Source organism: Oncorhynchus keta, chromosome 28, assembly GCF_023373465.1.
Source record: "Oncorhynchus keta strain PuntledgeMale-10-30-2019 chromosome 28, Oket_V2, whole genome shotgun sequence".
Classification (NCBI taxonomy): domain Eukaryota; kingdom Metazoa; phylum Chordata; class Actinopteri; order Salmoniformes; family Salmonidae; genus Oncorhynchus; species Oncorhynchus keta.
The window spans coordinates 29,321,866-29,347,851 of record NC_068448.1 but is presented as its reverse complement, the minus strand read 5'-3'; the positions used below and the strand labels follow the sequence as shown (position 1 = coordinate 29,347,851).

Here is a 25,986-nt window from a genome sequence, read left to right as displayed (position 1 = left end):
TCTGGACAATTACTGTTTACCTGGAATATTTCCTTATTGTAGGCTACTACCACTTTTAGTCTTAATCTTTACTACAGTACTCACGGTTTAGCACATGATCTTACATGTGAATCCTTAAAGAGATGGGTGGGGCTGGTTTAAGAGGGTGTGAACCATGCTGAATGGGTGTAGACAACGGAGAGCTCTCCAGTAGGTACCAAAACATTCAAAGGCCCTTTTCTCAAAAGTGAGTTTACAAGTTTATCAACTTTCAAAGCAGAATATCTTTCCCTTTGTTCCTGACATGCAGTGTATGATATACCATTTTGTAGCTCTGCGTCTCTACCTTTATCCAATATAAGAAACCCAATTTCAAATTTAGCTACATAAGACCGATTTGAACCAGTCAGTCAAACTTGTCATTTGGTCTGATGAGTCCAAATTTGAGATTTTTGGTTATAACCTCTGTGCCTTTGTGAGACGCAGAATAGGTGAACCGATGATCTCTGCATGTGTGGTTCCCATCGTGAAGCATGGAGAAGGAGGTGTGATGGTGCCTTGCTGGTGACACTGTCAGTGATTTATTTAGAATTCAAGGCACACTTAACCAACATGTCTACCACAACATTCTGCAGCGATAAGCCATCCCATCTGGTTTGCGCTTAGTGGGACTATCATTTGTTTTTCAACAGGACAATGACCAAATACCCCTTACACACCTCCAGGCTTGGGACCGCAGAGTGAAGGAAAAGCAGCCAACAAGTGATCAGCATATGTGGGATCTCCTTCAAGATTGTTGAAAAAGCATTCCAGGTGAAGCTGGTTGAGAGAATGCCAAGAGTGTGCAAAGCTGTCATCAAGGAAAAAGCTGGCTACTTTGAAGGACCTCAAATATAAAATGTGTTTAACACTTTTTTGGTTAATACATGATTCCATATGTGTTTTTTCATAGATGTGATGTCTTCACTATTATTCTACATGTAGAAAATATTACAAATAAAGAAAAACCCTGGAATTAGTAGGTGTGTCCAAACTAACTGTAGCCACCATAGCTAAACATCTAAAAATATACATGGGAGTGATGTGGTAAAAAATGTATGGTTTGAAGTAACGTCAAACCAAATAATTGAGTTAATTTGACCATTAAATTTTGAACGTGCTGCATGCCCCATATACTCCTCTGAGGGCGAGGAACCATCTAACATTAAGTTGTAAAATACTGAACTTCGCCTTTAAGAGGAACAACCATTACAATTTAAACTCTACAGCTAATGATAAACCAATACCCTTTTTCGATACAGTGGGTAAATCCAAAGATTCTCATATTATGAGCAGTTTTGATAAAACTGCTAACAATACGCATAACGAGTTAAGATAAGGAAATGAACCCACTCCTAATTACTGCTAATTACCAGTTGAAATGTAGTTGATAAATAAACAGAAAACGTAATAAATACAATAATTATTACCAGTGCTAATTACATTTTCCCATTATATCCCTAATGAGATGGACTTAGCATCACATATAACACAATGAGACTTCCACTAGGCCATTTAAGATGATGGTAGTTGGGATAAAGTCCTAGAGTGGAATGATAGGAATGATTTGTTAAGGGTATCATTGTATACATCAATCATCCAAGTGATAGCATGATGATGCTATTATGATATGGAAATCATATTCATCGCTATATTTCAGATGTTAACGTCATATTTCTCTGTCCATTTGCATGTGATATTCAGTGGAAATCTAATCTAGACGGCTGGGCTGACTTTTAAATGACAGCGGTCAACTTGATCTGAAATTCAGCTACTGTTTATTCAGTGGGTGTAGATGCATTAAAAGAAAACACACAACACTGTAAAGATCCAAATCCAACGTTTTATGATCTTTCTTTGCGGAATGATCCCGGCCACACCAACGGATTGATGATATACAACAATCCCAAGTGTAATATAGTGTGGACAGCCAAATCCAACAGCTATAATGACAGGTGCAAGGTACATTGAGTACGGTTACATGCACACATTAATGCGTTTATTGTGGATAGTCAGATTAATATAGTAGTTTGATTCAAACGTTCACATGCTTTTCAAGAACGATTTCCCTAAAAATTCTGTTTATATGGACACATCTGAAAACAGGCGACCTGATGGCACTCTGATGAATGCAGAAAATTGGCAATCAAAATAAACATTCTGCCACAGCGACCATGTTATGTTTGTGAAGCAAATTTGATTCGGAGTTTGAACATATGAAGTTTGTATGTGAAAACCACTTCTAAGACTCAAACATTCAGTTGTTCCCAACTCACTTCACTGGCACTAAAGAGGGAGGCACGCTCAGCTGGTGCTCGCACATGCACAGATCATATACACTTCTGGAACCCTACTTTTAAAAAAAAAGGTATCTCTGACCAACAGATGCATATCTGTACTCCCAGCCATGTGAAATCCATAGATTAGGGACTAATGAATTTATTTAAATTGACTGATTTCCTTACATGAACTGTAACTCAGTAAAATTGTAGAAATTGTTGCGTTTATATTTTTGTTCAGTATAATAATTCAAAAGATTGCTAACCAAAACAAAACAGTGACTTTACGCCGAATAAGAAAAGCAAAGTAAGGTGTTTACATGACTACTGCCATAATCTGTTTAATATCGAAATATTCATGTGCCTGTAAACATACTCATTGAGTTCAGGCTGACAAATGTTTATCAAAACATTGCCACATATTAGGAGTACCGAAATACTGGTCTCCACCTCTGTTGCACTGTAGAGGTAGGTGTGTGTGTGTGTGTGTGAAGAATTTGGCCCTGGCATTTTATCCACACAAGCACACATCACTGCGCGACCTGCCAACTAATTTTCCCCTGGTGTCACTGGTGCCACTAACTTTTACAGTTGGTGGCACCAGCCCATGACCCTTATAAAGTCATCCATAGTGCTTTATTAGGAAGTATGATAAATAGACTACTGGGGTATTCAAGAAATAAGTAGGTCTCCTCTAACACGTCCAAGCAGGAATGCATGATTCAAGATACACTATATATACAAAAGTATGTGGAATGAGTGGATTTCGGCTATTTCAGCCATAACCATCACTGACAGGCGTATAAAATCGAGCACACAGCCATGCAATCTGCATAGACAAACATTGGCAGTAGAATGGCTTTACTGAACAGTTCAGTAATCTTCAACATGGCACCGTCATAGGATGCCACCTTTCCAACAAGTCAGTTCGTAAAATTTCTGCCATGCTAGAACTGCCCTGGTCAACTGTAAGTGCAACTGTAATTGTGAATTGGAAATGTGTCTATGTGAAACAATGGCTCAGACACGAAATGGTAGGCCACACAAGCTCACAGAACGGGACCCCGAGTACTGACGTGCGTAAAAATCGTCTGTCCTCAGTTGCAACACTCACTACCGAGTTCCAAACTGCCTCTGGAATCAACATCAGCCCAATAACTGTTCGTCGGGAGCTTCATGAAATGGGTTTCCATGGCTGAGCAGCCGCACACAAGCCTAAAATCACCATGCACAATGCCAAGCGTCGGCTGGAGTGGTGTAAAGCTCGCCGCCACTGGATTCTGGAGCAGTGGAAACGCGTTCTCTGGAGTGATGAATAACGTTTCACCATCTGGCAGTCCGACAGACAAATCTAGGTTTGGCCAGGAGAACGCTACCTGCCCCAATGCATAGTGACAACAGTAAAGTTTGGTGGAGGATAAATAATGGTCTGGGGCTATTTGTCATGGTTAGGGATAGGCCCCTTAGTTCCACTGAAGGGAAATCTTAAAGCTACAGCATACAATGACATTCTAGAAGATTCTGTGCTTCCAACTTTGTGGCAACAGTTTGGGAAAGGCCCTTTCCTGTTTCAGAATGACAATGCCCACCAAGCACAAAGCAATATCCATACAGAAATGGTTTGTCGAGATCGGTGTGGAAGAACTTGACTGGCCTCCACATAGCCCTGACCTCAACCCCATCAAACACCTTTGGGATGAATTGAAACGCCGACTGCGAGCCAGGCCTAATTACCCAACATCATCGCCCGACCTCACTAATGCTCATGTGGCTGAATGGAACCAAGTCCCCGCAGCAATGTTCCAACATCCAGTGGAAACCAACTCCATATTAATGATGTTTGACGGGCAAGTAAACACATCCTGGTCATGTAGTGTATTTTGATATGCAACCTAATCCAGTGATTGTCATGAATTTTGGGTTAATAATAATAATAATAATAATATATGCCATTTAGAAGACGCTTTTATCCAAAGCGACTTACAGTCATGTGTGCATACATTCTACGTATGGGTGGTCCCGGGAATCGAACCCACTACCCTGGCGTTACAAGCGCCATGCTCTACCAACTGAGCTACAGAAGGACCACAATTAGACAATTAGGGTTGACAATTAGACTATAGTTGCATGATTGTTTTTTGTTCAATAGAGATTAAATCCATACATCTTTATGTGCACTAACTAACACCATAGGCTAATTAATTTGGGGTTCAACACCTGAGGAAGTTGAAACTCAAAACACTAGATCATTAACTGTTAATATAATACGGTAACACTTTACACCCAGCGTTAGAAAGACGTTATGACACGGTCAGAACTATAGCATAATATGTCATAACAGCTGACATAACCTGTTATAATATGGTCATAACATTGTCATGACACATATATTTAGACCTGTTGTGACATATATTGCGTTATTTTATGGCTTTTACACCTACATAAGACTTTAAAAAATAAAATAAAAACTACCAAGGTAGTTATCTTATGGCTGGTTATGAGACCTAGATAAGAATGTTGAAACCCACAAAACCTACCTCACAAGGTAAAACATTCGATTTCACCATGGCCTACGTGCCAAAAGTGTGTTTATGTTATATATTTTTTATTTAACATATTAAATGATTATTGTAATTGCGCACACATTGATGTCAGACATGCAACCTACCCCAATGGTCTGTTGCTGATGATTGGGATGAATGCAGGAGCAGATTTCAGGTGCAGTACAAGACACCCTCTTTTTGACTGAAGTAAGTAAAGTGTTACCTATAATACCCACTGCTAGTAGCCATCTATTCATCCAACAGTAAATGTCATGTCCTAAACAAATGCTGCAGTTGTAGGCTACTGCCCACGAGGCCTATTAGGCTTGTGCCCTGGCAATGACCGGTGCACATTCATGCTCGCACCGCTCTCAAAGCCATATCAAATATACTGGTTGTAAAATAGTTGTTATTGAGCTGAATATTGAGAGTTGAGAAACAAAAATGATACCTACAGAAAGCTGAGACCCTCCTCACTTTGATAGGAACAAGGGGGTGAAGTTTCCAAAGCTGTGTTTTTCCCGCAATTTGGAATTAGTACACAATCAGAACGCATTTTTCTCTCGAGTGCATAGGAGGAAAAGAGAGTGGCTCGCTCAACACAACAGCAGGCCCCAGCAAGGGCACAGGCACAGGGGCAGGGCAAAAACTTTCATTACAGGAATCATGAGGATATTGCAATTTACGGTTTGGCCTGATCGTGGTTTTAGTCGCCCAGAAAACAGAATGTTTTGATTGAGGGGAACAATGTAGAATATGTTCTTTCTACATTTACAGTGCATTCCGAAAGCATTTAGACCCCTTGACTTTTTCCACATTTTGTTACATTACAAGCCTTGTACTAAAATGTATTAAATTGTTTTCCCCTCATCAATCTACACACAATAACCCATAATGACAAGCGTAAACAGGTTTATATCATTTTTTGCAAGTGTATTAAAAATCAAAAACAGAAATACCTTACTTACATAAGTATTCAGACCCTTTGCTATGAGACTCAAAATTGAGCTCAGGTGCATCCTGTTTCCATTGATCATCCTTGAGATGTTTCTACAACTTCATTGGAGTCCACCCGGGGTAAATTAAATTGATTGGACAAGAAAAGGCACACACCTGTCTATATAAGGTCCCACAGTTGACAGTGCATGTCAGAGTAAAAACCAAGCCATGAGGTCAAAGGAATTGTTCAGAGTCAGAGCAGTTTTGTTTGCTGACCTCAGCTGTCTATCAGTAAACCATCTTGATAGGGGGTCCGGCCATTAACCACTGATCAGCCACAGGCTCATTATTGCATAACAGAGAAATTGCACAAAAGGGTCCCCTTTTTCAAATGTTTGAATGTTTTATTTTTACATCAAAAAAGATATGTCCATTTTGACACACACCCTACTAAAAACTGGTCCAGGCATCTGGCATTTGCCAGAAGGCCAATCGGCCTGTGTGTGGGTGCATGCGTGCGTGTGTGTTAGCCAAGTAGGAGGAAGAGTGGATTAGAGCCATATGTTCCACATGGCTACTTCCTAATCCTACCATCTGAGGTAAATATAAGACCAGGTGAGGTAACACTCCTGTCTCAGACATCTCTTAAACACTGGGGCATCTGCACAGAGAATGCCCCGAGGAACAATACTTTGGAAGTAGAATGGAACTTTGTTGTGAAGTGGAAATACATCATTGGCCAACACACTTGACAGGACAAACTAGACTGGAGTTAAAATGTACTTTTTGATGTATTATACAAGTCATTTCATAGCAGGTCCTGCAATAGATTAGCGTCCTGTCCAGGTGGTGTACTTATATCGAACACGTCATTCAATTTGTAGCAATTAATCAGAATTCATTTGAAAAGGGTGGATTGACTGTGTACATGAAAAGGGAATTAGGGAATTAGTTTCATGATTTCCAAAAAGGTATCAGATGAGACAAAATGGGTGAAGTCACTGTGAAAGAATGCTGTCAGTTTTTGTTCCCGTCTCTCTGTGTTCAGATCCGGTTATGAGCAAAGGGCAGAGGAAAAAAATAATAAGAAAAAAAACAAACAAAACCAGAGAGGAACATTCGTTTGACGACTGCACGGATATAAAAAATGCAGGTCCTTATGTAAAAACAGGTTTTGATGTGTCATGACATGAAATGCTTTTCATTACATTTTTCAAGCATGACCTCACATTCTGCAAAAATGTACACACCCATGGGACAAGCACATTGAGGTAAAAACACAAATAATAAGTGCCAGGTTGAAAGATGGTTCACGTCTGAATGGGACAGGTAGTTCATGGCATGTCATGTTCTTTTTTTAATTGAGGTTTTGTCCATTTATTTTTTTAATCAAAGTTTACCTTTATTTCGTTCAAAAGTGTAAACAAATTGTGTACCCAAATAGTTATTGAGATATACATGAGATTTGAAGGGATATTTGGTCAAAACAGGTGTTTAACCAGATAAGGAAAAATAAATGCACACTGCAGTGTTAAAAATGTACAGTGCCTTCAGAAAGTATTCACACCCCTTGACTTATTTCACATTTTGTTGTGTTACAGCCTGAATTAAAAATGTATTAAATGAATGTTAACCTTCACCCATCTACACACAATACCCCATAATGACAGAGTGAAAACCTGTTAGAACTGATATTTGAAAATGTTTTGAAAATGAAATAGATAAATATCTAATTTACATAAGTATTCACAATACATGTTAGAATCACATTTGGCATCGATTACAGCTTTGAGTCTTTCTGGGTAAGTATCTAAGAGCTTTGCACACCTGGATTACACAATGTTTGCACATGACTTGTTTTTTTATTTCTTCAAGCTCTGTCAAGTTGGTTGTTGATCATTGCTAGACAGCCATTTTCAAGTCTTGCCATAGATTTTCAAGCTAATTTAAGTCAAAGCTGTAACTAAGCTACCCAGGAACATTCAATGTTGTCTTGGTAAGCAATTCCAGTGTATATTTGGCCTTGTGTTTTAGGTTATTGTCCTGTCGAAAGGTGAATTGTATCTGTTGGAAAGCAGACAGAACCAGATTTGGCCTGTGCTTAGCTTTATTCTGTTTCTTTTTATCCTAAAAAAAACTCCCTAGTCCTTGCCGATGACAAGCATGCCCACAACATGATGCAACCACCACCATGCTTGAAAATGCTTTGTAATATGGACATAAAATGTATTTCTTTGCCACATTATTTGCAGTTTTACTTAAGTGCCTTATTGCAAACAGGATGGATGCATGTTTTAGAATATTTTATTCTGTACAGGCTTCCTTCTTTTCACTCTGTCATTTAAGTTAACATTGTGGAGTAACTACAATGTTTTCTCCTATCACAGCCATTAAACTCTGTAAGTGTTTTAAAGTCACCATTGGGTCATGGTGAAATCCCTGAGCAGTTTCCTTCCTCTTTGGCAACTGAGTTAGGAAGGATGCCTTTATCTTTATAGGGACTGGGTGTAATGATACACTATCCAAAGTGTAATTAATAACTTCACCATGCTCAAAGGGACATTCAACGCCAGCTTTTTTTTATACCCATATACCAATAGGTTACCTTCTTTGCGAGGCACAGGAAAACATCCCTGGTCTTTGTGGTTGAATCTGTGTTTGAAATTCACTGCTCAACTGAGCGGCCTTACAAATAATTGTATGTGTGGGGTCCAGAGACAAGGTAGTCATTCAAAAATCATGTTAAACACTATTAGTGATTCCACATAACTTATTCTGTGACTTATTTAGTCTTGCCATAACAAAGGTGTTGAATACTTATTGACTCGACAGTTCAGCTTTCCATTTTTTATTCATTTTTAAAAATGTCTAAAAACATAATTTAACTTTGACATTATGGGGGTATTGTGTGTAGGCCAGTGACACTAAATCTCAATTTAATTCATTTTAAATTCAGGCTGTAACACAACAAAATATGGAGAAAGTGGGGTGAATACTGCGAATACGTTCTGAAGGCACTGTATTTATAAAGATTCACATGGATGAGAGGCAGCATGACGAGCAGGCAGAGATCAGCTGGACACTGCTAAAAAGGTACAGGGCAGGGGCTAAGCTTATAAAGTCCTCATAACTGCCTATAGTACTCTTGCCACATAATTACTGTTTACATGCACTATGGAAGATGTCAATCAGTCTCCAAGATGGGATCTGATATGTGGCACAATCCCTCTCTCAGTCTCTCTTAGTCGTAATCTCGCTTTCTCCTTCACTCGCCCCCTTCTCCCCCACCCCCAACAATGATGTCTACAGTTTACAAGTGGACACATAGCTTATATGGAATTCCTTTCAAGTGTTTTTGAGTACGAAAGGGACTCTAGGTTTCTGTTTCCCGGACAGTAATGTACACTTACTCTGTATAAATTGATACATTTATTGGACATATTTCCATACAGTCTATATCCTGAAAGTGCAGTACGGTACTGTAGTGTTAAGGGGACGTTGATACTCGGATCTCTATTTAAAGGAATTACACTACTTTTTCCCCAAACAATGGATTTGACCTTTGAAGTTGAAAAATACACAATCAAAAGCTAGGCCTTTGATAGGGGAAAAATCAAGGTTAAAAAAAGTTGAAATATTACCTATGTCTGTTTTGAAAACCTAGTCAGAACTTGTGAATACAGTGACGCATACCATTTTGACTCTGCTGATAAAAAAGGATCACAAGAAACTATAAGACTAACCCAGTCAATGACTGTACACGCTGCGCTTCAAATTAAAGTATTTTTCAAGTCTTTTGATAAAATACCTTTTCATCTATTGAGCCAAGCTAACCTGTCAACTGAATTGAAGTAATCAACGCGTACCCTAATCTCTGTACATATGATCTGAAAACAAAGTGACGACTACTGTTGAATGAAAAGGCTACAAATTACACAAAATTACTCTTAATTCACTTTTCCTTTATTAATTTCTTTAAAAGCTCTTAGTTGCTCATACTTAGGTCAGATCTGATACCATTGCTAATTGGAACTCGTATTTGCCGCAAATCAAACAAAGTCAGATGACAGTCTAGATTAAGGTATCTGAAGATCTGTTTGAGTCCTTTGAGAAGTCGTCTCTTTGTAGTCGGACTCTTTTATGGACCTTTTTACAGCTGTTTTATTCATTTTTTGGGGAAAAAAAGGTACCAGAGCGGTACAGCAGGACAGAGGAGGCCAAACTAGTTTTCAGACACTAAGAGGGGCAACCTGTCCTAAGAAATGTCAAACGGAGTTCCGGAAGCTTTAAAAAGTCTTATGTACAGTATGTGCAAGTTCTCACATTTGAGGACCGGGTTAAAACCTCTGAACCTGAATGGCAAGATTTTCTATTGTACCATGTTCATCCCTCCCATCGGTTAAACACAAGAATGTACCGTGCCCACTCCCTGACAGAGAGGTACATACTATAGGCAAATCCAGTACATACGTAAGCATACCCCATTTTCTATTGAAACCATTTGAAAGCACCATACAGGCTCTCCTCTTACACTGATCTATGTTGAGTGTATTGTCCAGACAAATATAGATATATATTTTGACTCTTTGGAAATTATTGTGTAGATCAAATCCCACACCTAAACTATGCTTCCCTCAAAACGGTTAATTAGAAGAAGATTGTAATCCGTCTCTTTTTTGCTGGATAATGGATCAGACGCAAGATGCGATCAAACTTCAATCTCCCTCCAGATGTCATGTGATCTCTCATTCTTTTATCTATTAATGATTTCAAAGGCTTCCAACCATTATTGCTTTTATTCTCTGAAATAAAACCCAGCTGCTCTCTTTATGTGTGTGTGTGTGTGTGTGTGTGTGTGTGTGTGTGTGTGTGTGTGTGTGTGTGTGTGTGTGTGTGTGTGTGTGTGTGTGTGTGTGGTGTGTGTGTGTGTGTGTGTGTGTGTGTGTGTGTGTGTGTGTGTGTGTGTGTGTGTGTGTGTGTGTACGCACATGTGCATCCTTAAGAATAAAAAATGATGTTGGAAGAAGCCTCTAATTCATAAAAAACACACATCTAAAATCCAAACAGCAGTTGCACTTTTATTTCTCTCAAATTTTTGGGGCTCAAACATATAAAGAAATATTAGGGGTAGTAAAGCATACAAATTGTTTACATATTCCCTCAAGCTGCTTCTCTTACCAGTGGGGCCCAACCAATTTAAAAGAGTGTGAACTTGACATGTGCACTACTGGAGGGGAGAGTGGGGTAAGTTGAGCCAAAGGGTTAGTTGAACCAACCATTGTTTCTGGGAACCATAAACAAAATTAATCATGTGACCAAATATTTACATTTACATTACATTTAAGTCATTTAGAAGTGGTCATCATTTCATGGAGTCTGTGAAGGAAGAAACTACATGAAAAAAAGTGGTAAGTTAGTTCCAAAAAACATTTTCACAAAGTCAAATCAATTTATTGTGTTAAGGTTTCATGATGCTTGTATCTAAACCAAAGTAGATAGTTTTGTACATCAGCTGGGGGTATAAGCCACGATATGAGGTCCTAAACCTAGCATGAAAGTGTATCATTGTAGGTGCGTGGTCGAATATAGTCAAAATGTTTGCCTTGGGGTAAGTTGAGCCATTTAGTAAATGGCCACCATACCCTATACGATTATGATGATTATGATTACATTTAGTCAGTTTTAGTATTTTTGCAATGTGCCCCATGTATACTAATGTAAAACAAGCAGGGGTCTGGCCCTCCTTGAGGTTCTTGAGGGAGCAGCCAAGGAATTGAGAGAAGGGAAGAAGTCAATATGAGCAGCAGCAAGGGATGAAAAGATAAACAATGACACTGAAGAGGTACACTGACAAAAAAGAAAACAAACATGTACCTGTACGAAAGAGGGGCTATGACAGAGTAGCAGAGGCACACAAGGTCTTATCGGAGTCTGAGCTCGCTAAACATATCAAGAATTTCATGGACCAGTTCCATGGGCTTAGTAGCCTCATATGCAGAGAACTTGCCTATGCATTTGCACAGCGAAATATCATCACTGTCCCAGACAACTGGTCAAGAAATGGAAGGGTAAGTGATATTGAACTGTATCTCAATGTAGGCATACATTTAATATAGACAATCTACCACACCCCCATCCCATGAATTCAACTTTGACCTAGCAGCATCATGAATTCAACTTTGACCTAGCAGCATCATCACCCACTGTCATAGGACACAAACACCCACTTACCCCAAGGCAGCTCAACGTATCCTGTCCCTATGCTCAATTTCCCCACACCTCAGGTAAATTGTGCAACGAGACCACTTTTATGGACAAGCTATGTTTTCAAAACTGTTATGTCTACATTAATTCTGATTATTTCCAGGGATACACAACATCCTGAAATATATGTGGATACAATATCTTCATTAGAAAGAATACTATATTTCCCTTGACATAGTGATGCTGAATTGAAAAAAGGTTCAACATACCCCACTCTCCCCTACAGTGTGTTTGTAGACACACTGATTATGCATGCGAGGAGTGGTTCTGTCTTTTATTGAAAAATTTACACCCGTGCTGTGATTTATATAAATCAGTAGTGCCCACAAAGCAGTAAAACTCTAATTGTTTCTTCCATTTTGAAAGTATAGTGTCCATTAAGGATGCAGGAGGTAATAAAGGGGACTTTTAATCAATCCTCTCTTGTTGATGAGTTGATGTGTGAATGGGCCTCCCTACCTGACAGTCCTTTTTTTCTGACTGAGAACAAAGGAAAAAGGAGATACAATTCACCGTACTGGTATTGTTTTGTTTGCTGTTTGAAAAGGTAAATGAAAGCAGGTGAATGTAAGTTAACGATACTTGTCAAGACTCTGTCAAAATGTACGTCTTCAGAATCATTTGATGGGCGGTTTAATGTTTGCTAGGTGAAACAAAAACAAACTCGATTCAAAAACACCTTCTCAAAGTGTGAGGAAAATGTTGTTTTGCCTTGACCCATCACTTCCTGTTTATGCACTTCTGATTGAATAGGGGCCTATACGATCCTGCTGCTTAAGTGCATATATCAGGGGAAACTGATTGGAATCCCCTCATCTTCTAAGTGCTAGAGACCCTGCTTCCCAGCCATGACGGTATTATGTAGCTCTTTTAGACTGAGTGCAGTAGCGTGCCACGTTGACCCCGTTATCACCTCTGGACTGACCCCTTCATTCTCAGATTAGGCCGTGCGACCCCTCGTCGACCGGCTGGCACGGCCACAGTAAATCCTGGAGGCTTGCTCATGCTAGGGACCTTAGGTAATTAATAAAATCCCCATTACATGCCTTGTGCCCGTTGTTTGCTATTTCAACACCCCATTTGTGCCACGATTACAGTCATTATCAGTCACCGCCATTAATTCTCTACCCGATGCCAGAATTGCATACTAATAAATTGGGCTCTAAAATGTTTTACCTTTCAAGGAGTTGTGTTGGAGGCAGGCCAGCAAGTGCCACTCCAGATTAGGAGTCATCTAGTGACTCGGAAAGGGCCCTTTGAATAGGGCTGCTGCATCTTTGGAGATAGTTCACATTTCCTCTTTGATTATTTTCTCTTCCCCTCCAAAATGAATCTTTATTAAGCTTAAATCCTAAATAAATTGAAATTAGCAGACTGCAAAATATTGCTTTCTTTTCTCTCGCCCCTTTCTCTCGTGCCGCCATGCAAATTATAATGCTTATTTATGTAAATGAGGTGTGGTCTTTAATTAGTTTTGCTTGAAGGCATTAAATACGTGTATTCTTTCCCAAAAAAAATATTTGTTTTGTTGCTCTTTTTGGTTTAAGTTCAAAATGACTGATTATGGCAACAAAAATATTCATTAATTTGATTGTTTTTCTTCTTTCCTCCCTCTTTCAGGGTATTATCTTCTCCACCCACTTCCTGGAAGAGAGGGTATTCTCTCTGTGTAATGGAGATGCCTCTTTAAATGGGGCTAACTTGCAAAGCCTTTTCTACAGGCCTCAGGCTGGAACTACATTATAGAAAGCACTTTCTTAGGTCTACCTACTCCTAAAACTATCATACAATACCTTTGTCATGAATGAATTCTGGCATTGGGCAAATCAGATAAAGCCTACATCCTGTTCCTCCCCGCCTATCGGCAGAAACTTAAACAGGAAGCACCCGTGGTAAGGACTGTTCAACGTTGGTCGGACCAATCGGAATCTTTGCTTCAGGATTGTTTTGATCATGCCGACTGGGAAATGTTCCGGGTCGCCTCTGGGAATAGTATCGACATACACACTGACTCAGTGACTAGGTTCATCAGGTAGTTGTTCCTACAGTGACGATTACAATTAATCCAAACCAAAAACCGTGGATAGATGTCAGCATTTGCGTAAAACTGAGAGCGCAAATCACCACATTTAACCATGGCAAGGTAACTGGCAACATGGACCTCCTTAAGACAAAGTGGAGTCGCAATTCAAAGGTTCAGACATGAGACACATGTGGCAGGGACTCCAGACAATCAAGGCTTATAAAGGGAAAGCCAGCCACGTCGCGGACACCGACTCCTCACTCCCGGACAAACTAAACACTTTCTTCGTCCGCTTTGAGGAAAACAACACAGAGCAGCCGACGTGGACAGCCGCCACTGACAAGAACTGTGTGCTCCCTATTTCTGTAGACGATGGGAGTAAGACATTCAAGTGCGTTAATGACCATATCACCTCCACCAACACCCTAGACCCACTACAATTTGCATACCGCCCCAACAGATCCACGGACGACTTAATCTGTATTACTGTATTCTCAACATAGCTCATCCTATAACTACTGCTGTACATACCTTTTTCCTAATTATATATTGTCCATACTGTCTATACACACCACGTATTTATATTCCAGACTCTGAAATTGCTTGTTCTGATATTAAAAAATAATAATAATAATAATCTTTACTTTTTTCTTTGGATTATTTGTATATTAGTATTGTACTGTTAGACATTTACTGCACTGCTGGAGCTAGACACACTTTAACATCTGCTAATTTATGTACGCGACAAATAAATGTTGATCTGTTGCCATAACTTCACTGTAAACCTTCATGAAACTCCCTCACGTTATTGGTTCAAACATACTGTAGGTTATATGTGTGTTTGTATAATGATGCTACTGTACAAAAGTGACATTTGCTTAGTTATTGGTACATTTCAATATCTCTCACAAAGCTAAGGGGTGACTATTCAAAGCTGCATTGTGTTTCTTCTTTCCGGTGTTTGTACCATTTGCATTTGGTCCGTGTCATAGACACACAGTACCATAGACACACGGTACCATAGACACACGGTACCATAGACACACTGTACCATAGACACACTGTACCATAGACACACTGTACCATAGACACACTGTACCATAGACACACAGTACCATAGACACACAGTACCATAGACACACTGTACCATAGACACACTGTACCATAGACACACAGTACCATAGACACACTGTACCATAGACACACGGTACCATAGACACACAGTACCATAGACACACTGTACCATAGACACACTGTACCATAGACACACGGTACCATAGACACACGGTACCATAGACACACAGTACCATAGACACACTGTACCATAGACACACAGTACCATAGACACACAGTACCATAGACACACTGTACCATAGACACACAGTACCATAGACACACAGTACCATAGACGCACTGTACCATAGACACACAGTACCATAGACACACTGTACCATAGACACACAGCACTACAGTACGCAATGAGACAAGAGACTGTGAGACATGTCATCAATCAAATGATAATACCAAATGTAAATTCCGACAGCCTGTCAGCTTTCAGTGCCCAGCTCTAAACTGAAGTGCGATGACCTCTTAAACGACTTTCACACTGATTTGGGCTTTATTTTAATATTTGTTTAAAAGGATTTTCAGTGTTACAGTAAATCTCACGGCCGACACCTTTTTTATGCATTTCATGTTGATTTACAGTGTGGTGTTGAGTGGCTATCGAACACAAAACTGCTTTATGTCATCGCGGAGAAGTGTCGGGTCAAATTCAGTTACCGGTAGATACAGTAGAGTGACTCTCACTGTCACGCCGTATTTCACGACACCTAAGGTTGAAAAAAGGCTCAAGTTTATGTTGGATTATTGTTCAATATGATATCAATATTCAGCATCACCTCAACTCCTCAGAAGGACTGAAATGGCACACTCCGCAAGTTAAGATGCCCCCACCTCTGTCCCCCCCGCCAACATGATTTATGGAAAGGAAGCTAAAACCATTATAGCGTTTTTATTATTATTGTTCTTTCAAGGCTAATGCAACAATAGATTTTTGCATGATTGATTCTTTACACTAAACATTAGGGGATTGCATTAATTTAGCATAGAACAGCTAAATGGCATGGGATTACATACTGTGGTCCCCCCCCCACATTGTATTATAAATACTCTACATATTAATACTCATTCTGAGCGAGTATTGATCAGATCACTGCGTAAATATTTGACTTCATCGTAGTGTTCCTCACATTGTTTTTAACTGTAGGCTAGTCTGTTTGGAAATTACATTTTCTCTGGTAAGAAATACTAATAATAGCCTTCCATTTATCCTGGACGACTTGTGCTAAATTACTAAATGCTTTGGAAATTCAACTCACAGCTGGGTCAATGGTGTGCAAAAAAAATAAAAAATAAATGCTGAAAGCGAGAGACTTTGATAGTCTCTCATCCGCCCCCTCCTTTCTGCAAAATATTACAACTCAGGCCTCTTGTGGGAGGGAATATGGCAGCAATATGCTCAAACTTCAATCAGCTGGGAGGAAATTCCACTTGTAATAAGGAGGAACTGGTTTTAATCGCTGCTCTCCATCCTCCAGTTCCTTCCATGGGCTTCAGCTGTCAGGGAGCAGGGAGCAGCGACATCAACTCCTCTTTCATGACATCTCTGGGAGGGAGCACAACCCTTCAGACCCCAACTGAACCCTACGGATGAATCCCAACAGTGGTAGCAGCTTTGATGACCTAGATAATGTTTTGATTACTCTTCCATATACCCCTGGTTTCTCTAGTCTTGAGAAATGGTAGCCAGGTACAATTCACTGAGAACTTTATCTCAGCCCTGTGCCTTCATTACAGAATCCACAGTATCTTATACAGGGTTGGCCCGCTGTAGGAGTTTCAGACCAATCAGATCTAAAATGGCAGATTGATTGCTCCTTGCTCCTCTTCATCATAATTCTGAACAGATCATCTGTGTTGCGGGTTTGAATCCTTATTTCAGGCTGGTTCTAGAAGGGGCAGGGAGAGAATCAAACACTTCCAATCCTGTCATACATGTACGGTCAGGGTGTATTAATTCCTGCACACTGTAGGAAAATATTTTGCAACAAAAACAAGTTTCCTATTGGACAAATTCAGGTAGGTCCCTCCCTGTTTCGTCCCATTTGCCTCCGTTTGGTTCCTACGGAATACACCCCTAGTTTACAACATAACGGAAAGGACCAAAAACTCCCACAGTTGACTCACGCTTTGGCTGTCTTTTTCCAACATTTGAGTCTAGTGGGACTGCGTGTTTCTGCTCCCCTGCTCATGTCCAGGCCGTACACAGGTAGTGATGGGCACCCGGCCAACTGATCTATCGCCCAAAGTGCTAATTTGTGCCACTCCGGTGTGCACAATACTATAATTACCCGAAAACGTAAACTGGAAGTTATGCCTGACAAAAACATGTTTCTGTCATAAAACTCAGCTTTTGGTGATGGTGAGAGGATTATAGGACATATTAATAGGATAAGAAGTCTGAGAGGCATGGCACTTTTCCATTTATCTTGTGGAAAAACCTTTGACAAAAACACCTGGTACACTAACTGCCTGAGTATGAGCACTAAAAAAACTGCTAGCATTCATTGGGCTGTTATATAACGTACTGTCGCATCTAAAACAGTTCTATTGACACAGTAATGCAACTTCAAATCAGTCTATTCATAATCTTGATTGTCATAATGTTTAACAAGTTAACAAGATACCCAGTCACATGACCTGTGGATGAATGACCTCTCAATGAAACAACGTTAATATATGATTCATATGGAACAGATCCTTGCACTTTCTTCCTGCAGTGGTCTTCCTTTCTCAAAGTGTTCTAATATCTCTAAGAAGATCAGTCCAGATGGGCTCTACAACACAAGACAAAACTGTATTTTGACGAAGGAATATCTTTCCTGCCTACTGCAAGTGTCAATGTTCACCTATATTGTCATTTTTTCCCCCCAGCAATTTAGCTTGAAAAACAAGTGACTACTTTACACACAAGGAACAGTACATTTCAGTAAGTTTGTGTGTTCGTTGCATTTGTTCAATTCATATCAGCCCTGGAATGTCAGAAATCCCACAGTATACAGTACCAGTCAAAAGTTTTGGGTTTATCTTTACTTCTACTATTTTCTACATTGTAGAATAATAGTGAAGACATCACAACTATTAAATAACACATATGGAATCATGTAGAAACCAAAGAAGTAGCCACCCTTTTGCCTTGGTGAAAGCTTTGCACACTCTTGGCATTCTCTCAACCAGCTTCACCTGGAATGCTTTTCCAACAGTCTTGAAGGAGTTCCCACATATGCAGAGTACTTGTTGGCTGTTTTTCCTTCACTCTGTGGTCCAACTCATCCCAAACCATCTCAAATTGGGTTGAGGTCGGGTGATTGTGGAGGCCAGGTCATCTGATGCAGCACTCCATTACTCACCTTGGTAAAATAGCTCTTACAAAGCCTGGAGATGTGTTTTGGGTCATTGTCCTCTTGAAAAACAAATGATAGTGGGACTTGTGCAAACCAGATGGGATGGCATATTGCTGCAGAATGCTGTGGTAGCCATACTGGTTAAGTGTGCCTTGAATTCTAAATAAATCACAGACAGTGTCATCAGCAAAGCTCCCACACCATCACACCTTCTCCTCCATGCTTCACAGTGGGAGATCATCTGTTCACGTACTCTGCGTCTCACAAACACATTGCGGTTGGAACCAAAAATGTCAAATTTGGACTCATCAGACCAAAGGACAGATTCCCACCGGTCTAATGTCCATTGGTTGTGATTGCTTGTGATTCTTGACCCAAGCAAGGCTCTTCTCCTTATTGGTGTCCTTTAGTAGTGGTTTCTTTACAGCAATTCAACCATGAAGGCCTGATTAATGCAGTCTCTGCTGAACAGTTGATGTTGAGATGTGTCTGTTACTTGAACTCTGTGAAGTATTTCTTCGGGCTGGAATTTTTGAGGCTGGTAACTCTATAATGAAAATATCCTCTGCAGCAGAGGTAACTCTGGGTCTTCCCTCTGGTGGTCCTCATGAGAGCCAGTTTCATATCATAGCGCTTGATGGTTTTTGCGACTGCACTTGAAGAAACGTTCAAAGTTCTTGAAATTGTAGGGATTGACTGATCTTCATGTCTTAAACTAATGATGGACTGTCATTTCTCTTTGCTTATTTGAGCTGTTCTTACCATAATATGGACTTGGTCTTTTACCAAATAGTGCTAGCTTCTGTATACCATCCCTACCTTGTCACAACACAACTGATTGGCTCAAACGCATTAAGAAGGAAAGAAATTACACAAATTAACTTTTAAGAAGCCACACCTGTTAATTGAAAGAATGCCAAGAGTGTGAAAAGCTGTCATCAAGGCAAAGGGTGGCTACTTTGAAGAATCTCAAATATCAAATATATTTTGATTTGTTTAAAACTTTTTTGGTTACTACCTGATTCCATATGTATTATTTCATACTTTTGATATAGTCACTATTATTCTACAATGTAGAAAATAGTCAAAATAAAGAATGAATAGGTGTATCCATACTTTTGACTGGTACTGTATATCTGTAGTTTGTGTGGCTCAAATTTCTCTACATACACATTGTGCAAGATGTTTGTTTTAATAGTAGGACTGTCAGCGACAGAATACATTTTTTTTCTTGGCAAGGACAGTCGATGTCTGGAATGCTCTCTTTAAGATATGACTCACAAAAATTATTCTACTTTAAGTGTCAGTAGGGATAACAAGCCAAAGAGTGAAAGCAAGCTCAAGAGCTACGGGCTCACATCAAGTGGGCTGTACGGCTCAGCTACACTATTGAGTGTGAAATGGTATCTTTGAGGCCTCAGATTTCTATGCCTCAAGGGCCCCTCAGCCCTTGCCCGATGCATGGGCACACAAAAAAATGGTACGATATCCAAATATTTAACTTATGTCCTGTTAAATCCACATCACTTTAGCTTGTTAGAGTCTAAAGAATCAAAAGATGAAAATTACAATTAAAAAAACACACTCCAGGTCAAATACAAATTGACCCCAGTAACCTCTAGCAGTCAGAAAAAAAAGGAGACAAAATGTATTTGAGAACACAAAACAAGACAGACTGGTTCAAGGCTTATTTAGAAAAATATAATTATTAGAATAGATGTAATTATCCCGACATTCCAAAGATGCGCAGTAAAGTTGAAACCTATGCTAATGTTTTGTGTATAAGAATATGTGAATTATTGTGGGTGTGTGTGTGAGAGAGTGTGAGAGAGAGAGTGAGACAAAATGAGAGGGAGAGAGAGAAGGTGCAGGGAGAGAGGGAGTGAGAGAGTTAGTTCATCTGACAGCAAACAAATGCATATGCTTCTACAAATTCAGTGACATGTTTTAAATTGAAAAGAGAATTAAGAAATTAACAATATGTTCCTGTACAGAATGGATTTAGAATATACTGATAACAGCTTATAGTAAACAGTATCACATGGAACTAGCATTCCCCGACTTGTCAACACTGATGTTTTTTCTAAACCTTGCCAACATCATCAACAATATCATCATCATTTCCTGCCCAAAATGGATTACTCATTCTCTCACACTCATCTTCCAACCCTGTCAGCAAAAGTGCCTGTTTTTGCCACTTCGGTCCAATGCCATTTTCCAGAAAACATTTTCCCCAAAACAGGAATAGGTGCAACTCTCGCTCACAATTTAAAAATGTGATTCTTTATTTATCTAATTAGAGTTAAAAGTGTGACGATTCGGTCGTCAGTTACCTTCAACTTCTACTCTTAAACATTCCACTGCTCTGCAAAACGATACCATATCACAACTAAATCTTTGTCATAATTCATATGACTTAGGCAACGCCTTTCTCTGAATTAGCTATGGCAAAAAGCATTGAAACTATACATCTAAATGTTGCATATATCCACTCATCGCAACCTACATGACCTGCCCTCTAGCCATAAACATACACACTCAAACACCAACACTTTCACACACACATATGCAGAGTTACACACACACACACACACACACACACACATGCAGAGTTACACACACACACACACACACAATGACGCTCTGCAATACATGAATGGTAGTAGACATTTGACAAGATATTAAATCACAGGTCATTATGCTCATAGAATTCTATGGCTCATTTTAAACACCCAGGAAGGAGAATTCTTCGCAACCACACTTCTTCTTTCATCTATTCAAACATAATGTCTGTGTTTCACCTACGCTTTCATTCCCTAAGCTTCCCGCTGCATACCTTTTAATTGTGATATGGTATGCGATGTGTGTACAGAGGGGGTATAAAAATACGAAAAAGTTAACTTCAGGTTAAGACTTGAAAGGAGAGGTAAAATAAAAAACTATTTTTGCACATCACATCCTGAAATTATAAATGTTAAACAATCCTCAATCTGCAGTATTAGAAAGGTTTTATTGATTTTGGTAGTATATACGGTCTCCTGTCCTGTCGATTAAAAGTTGAACTTAGATTTCAATGTGTTCCTTGGAACTCCTTTGCTACCGAAATGATTGTAGAGCTTACTGCACAGTATTTGGGCATGGTCCACACATTGCCACTGAAACCATAGAAATATAATCTATTCTAATCATTCTATTTCTGTGACTGAAACACCCATCTCACACAGGGCCGTACTCAAACCTCACTAAACCCTAACTAAGTCCTTCATGGCTCATGATGTCACAATCAATTCAAAGATCAAGGATTATAAAAACGAACAAACCTCTATTTTTCTGGAGGAAAAAAACCCTCACTGTAGGTTTCATGAGAGCCACAAGAATTCAAGAGAAAACAAAACGCCTGTCAGGGCGAGTGTAAAGAGAAGCAAGGGGGGATTCTGGCATGGCCCAAGCAAAGTCATAAAAATATTTTCCTTTTTATTTAATGTCGCCCATAATTCATTGCCAGGAAAAGCTAATCAATAGCACCTTAATGAAAACTTGAGCCATATTTTATTTTGCCGCAGAGAAGTCCCGGATCAGCATTTGTTGCCTTGTTGTGTGCTGCTTTTCGCCCTTGGGCTGCTTGACAGATGTGTATCACACTTGCAGATACCTTAAATATTTGCTCTCTTCAACCACAATTGCTTTATCAACACGCCAAGGAGTGGGAGGGAGATTTCTGAAGATGAAAGCAATCTGCGCTAGTGGAGTGATTTGTTAGATGTGTATAAACAGAATGTACAAAACATTAGGAACACCTTCCTCATATTGAGTTGCACCCCCTTTTACCCTCAGAACAGCTTCAATTCTTCGGGGCATGGATTACAAAGTGTCGAAAGCGTTCCACAGGGATGCTGCCCATGTTGACTCCAATGCTTCCCACAGTTGAGTCAAGTTGGCTGGATGTCCATTGGGGGGGGGTTGACCATTCTTGATACACACGGGAAACTGTTGATCATGGAAAACCCAGTAGCGTTACAGTTCTTGACATACTCAAACCAGTGCGCCTGGCACCTACTACCATACCCCATTCAAAGGCACTTAAATATTTTGTCTTGCTCATTAACCCTCTGAAGAGCACTCACACAATCCATGTCTCAAGACTTAAAAATATTTATTTAACCTGTGTCCTCCCCTTCAACTACACTGATAGAAGTGGATTTAACAGGTGACATCAATAAGGGATCATAGCTTCCACTTGGATAGTCTGTCGTAGAGTAGGTGTTCCTAATTGTTTGTACACTCAGTGTATATGCTCATATACATACATATATACACATATATACACATATATACAGTGGGGCAAAAAAAGTATTTAGTCAGCCACCAATTGTGCAAGTTCTCCCACTTAAAAAGATGATAGAGGCCTGTAATTTCCATCACAGGTAACTTCAACTATGACAGACAAAATGAGAAGAAAGAAAATCCAGAAAATCACATTGTAGGTTTTTTTATGAATTTCTTTGCAAATTATGGTGGAAAATAAGTATTTGGTCAATAAGAAAAGTTTACCTCAATACTTTGTTATATACCCTTTGTTGGCAATGACAGAGGGCAAATGTTTTCTGTAAGTCTTCACATGATTTTCACACACTGTTGCTGGTATTTTGGCCAATTCCTCCATGCAGATCTCCTCTAGAGCAGTGATGTTTTGGGGCTGTTACTGGGCAACACAGACTTTCAACTCCCTCCAAAGATGTTCTATGGGGTTGAGATCTGGAGACTGGCTAGGCCACTCCAGGACCTTGAAATGCTTCTTACGAAGCCACTCCTTTGTTGCCCGGGCGGTGTGTTTGGGATCATTGTCATGCTGAAAGACCCAGCCACGTTTCATCTTCAATGCCCTTGCTGATGGAAGGAGGTTTTCACTCAAAATCTCACGATACATGGCCCCATTCATTCTTTCCTTTACACGGATCAGTCGTCCTGGTCCCTTTGCAGAAAAACAGTCCCAAAGCATGATGTTTCCACCCCCATGCTTCACAGTAGGCATGGTGTTCTTTGGATGCAACTCAGCCTTCTTTGTCCTCCAAACACGACGAGTTGAGTTTTTACCAAAAAGTTATATTTTGGTTTCATCTGACCATATGACATTCTCCCAATCTTCTTCTGGATCATCCAAATGCTATCTAGCAAACTTCAGACGGGCATGTACTGGCTTAAGCAGGGGGAGCAGGGGGACACGTCTGGCACTGCAGGATTTGAGTCCCTAGCGGCGTAGTGTGTTACTGATGGTAAAGCTTTGTTACTTTGGTCCCAGCTCTCTGCAGGTCATTCACTAGGTCCCCCCGTGTGGTTCTGGGATTTTTGCTCACCGTTCTTGTGATCATTTTGACCCCACGGGCTGAGATCTTGCGTGGAGCCCCAGATCGAGGGAGATTATCAGTGGTCTTGTATGTCTTCCATTTCCTAATAATTGCTCCCACAGTTGATTTCTTCAAACCAAGCTGCTTACCTATTGCAGATTCAGTCTTCCCAGCCTGGTGCAGGTCTCCAATTTTGTTTCCGGTGTCCTTTGACAGCTCTTTGGTCTTGGCCATAGTGGAGTTTGGAGTGTGACTGTTTGAGGTTGTGGACAGGTGTCTTTTATACTGATAACAAGTTCAAACAGGTGCCATTAATACAGTTAACGAGTGGAGGACAGAGGAGCCTCTTAAAGAAGAAGTTACAGGTCTGTGAGAGCCAGAAATCTTGCTTGTTTGTAGGTGACCAAATACTTACTTTCCACCATAATTTGCAAATAAAATCATAAAAAATCCTACAATGTGATTTTCTGGATTTTGTCTGTCATAGTTGAAGTGTACTACCTATGATGAAAATTACAGGCCTCTCTCATCTTTTTAAGTGGGAGAACTTGCACAATTGGTGGCTGACTAAATACTTTTTTGCCCCACTGTACACACACACACACACACACACACATACATATATATACACACATACATATACACACATACATATACACATATACATATACACACATATATATATACACACACACACACTATATACACACACATACACATTGATCAAATGTTTTGCCCTACAGCCACTTGCTTACAAATACAGTACCACAATAAAAACAAGCCATTACTTTTTGTGTATATAATCCTCTTCAATTTTGGTACATGTATCGGTTGCCTGGTGTGGCTTCTTTATGCATTTTAAATTGTAAAATAAAATAAAATCTAAATCATAGGCCCAGAAATAAGATGAAACTTCATTTATATTCCATCATTTCTGGATGCTCCCGCCTCATGCCAGGAAGCTATGCAGTGCGACTTAATGCGAGACAATTCAGTTCAATTGTACATGTATAGTAACTCCCTCCTGTTTGAAATCTACCAGTACTGCACGGGACATTGTCATTGTCATACACAAAATACTTCATACTGTACTTTATTTCCTATAAGAGAAGAAACATAAGTAGTAGCCTATGCTTAGTTGTGGCTCACAGTGTTTGATTAATTTAATAGTGTATTAAATCTTATTTGTCTTACATATTTGTCACATATAATCGAGTCGAGATGGCAGTGGAGCAAAGCAGTGTGAATAAAGTGGTGACTGAAAGCCACTCGTCGAAGACATTGGGAAGATGTAATGCTAATTGTTTCCAGTGATCCTTGTCAACATACGCCATGGTTCCAGTCAACTATCTATGAACCTCGACTACAATTACAAGGTAAAAGGTCATTTTCCATGCTCTAAAAGCCATTCCTAATGAACCGCTTTCCATCTATTGAGTGCAACTCTCCTAGTCGAAAAAAAACCTCACTAAAAACCTACTTTTCCCCATTGTGTGCTGCTGTGGTTACGCATGAAAAAGGGGCCAATGGTGTACACTTATTTCCTCTCCTGTGTCAGCAGCCACCTTTGAAACCATCGGAAAACTCCCGAGTTGTTTACCCGAGATGTAATCCCCTCATTCAGAGCCACCACGACAACAGTTATTCATCAAAAAACAAACTAATATCTCAAAGGTCAAGTCATAAAAAGACAATATCTGCCATCTCTCCAATGCCTTGTGCATTAGTTAACGTTAATAAAGCAAAGCAGAGAGCTCCTTGATGGCAGGGCACAGGGGAGAGAGATGGAACTGAACTGAAGCAATGGACTACACTATGGCCCATGGTAGGCAACCATGAATGCATTGAATACAGTCTACCTAACTACCAGAATAATATGTCTGATAAAGATGTACTATTTTGTATGATGTATGGTTCCAGCATCATTGTTTTGAAGAGTTTTTGTGCTCTGAAATAGTGTCCTACATAATAGCATGTAGAGCTATGGTGATGTTACAAAGGCTTCATGAAGCCTACATAAAACCGTTATAAGGGCTACATAGAAGCTTCACAAATGATGCATACTATATAAAAACAGGTCTTTACATATGGCCCTTTGCCAAGTGTGGC

General features: G+C 39.8%; 1 protein-coding gene across 6 annotated transcripts in view; it reads right to left on the bottom strand.

Annotated features, from left to right (window-relative positions):
* casz1 (castor zinc finger 1) overlaps positions 1 to 25,986 on the bottom strand; it is a 256,887-nt gene that overhangs the window by 201,230 nt on the left and 29,671 nt on the right. For 4 of the 6 annotated variants that reach the window (XM_035740663.2, XM_052482720.1, XM_052482712.1 and 1 more), the window contains exon 1: positions 5,296 to 5,411. The exons of the other annotated variants lie outside the window; for them this stretch is intronic. In XM_035740663.2, the coding sequence (XP_035596556.1) occupies positions 5,296 to 5,396 (101 nt within the window). In that variant the 5' untranslated portion in view covers positions 5,397 to 5,411. Of the gene's footprint in view, positions 1 to 5,295; positions 5,412 to 25,986 lie in introns of those variants that run through there. 6 annotated transcript variants of the gene reach the window in all.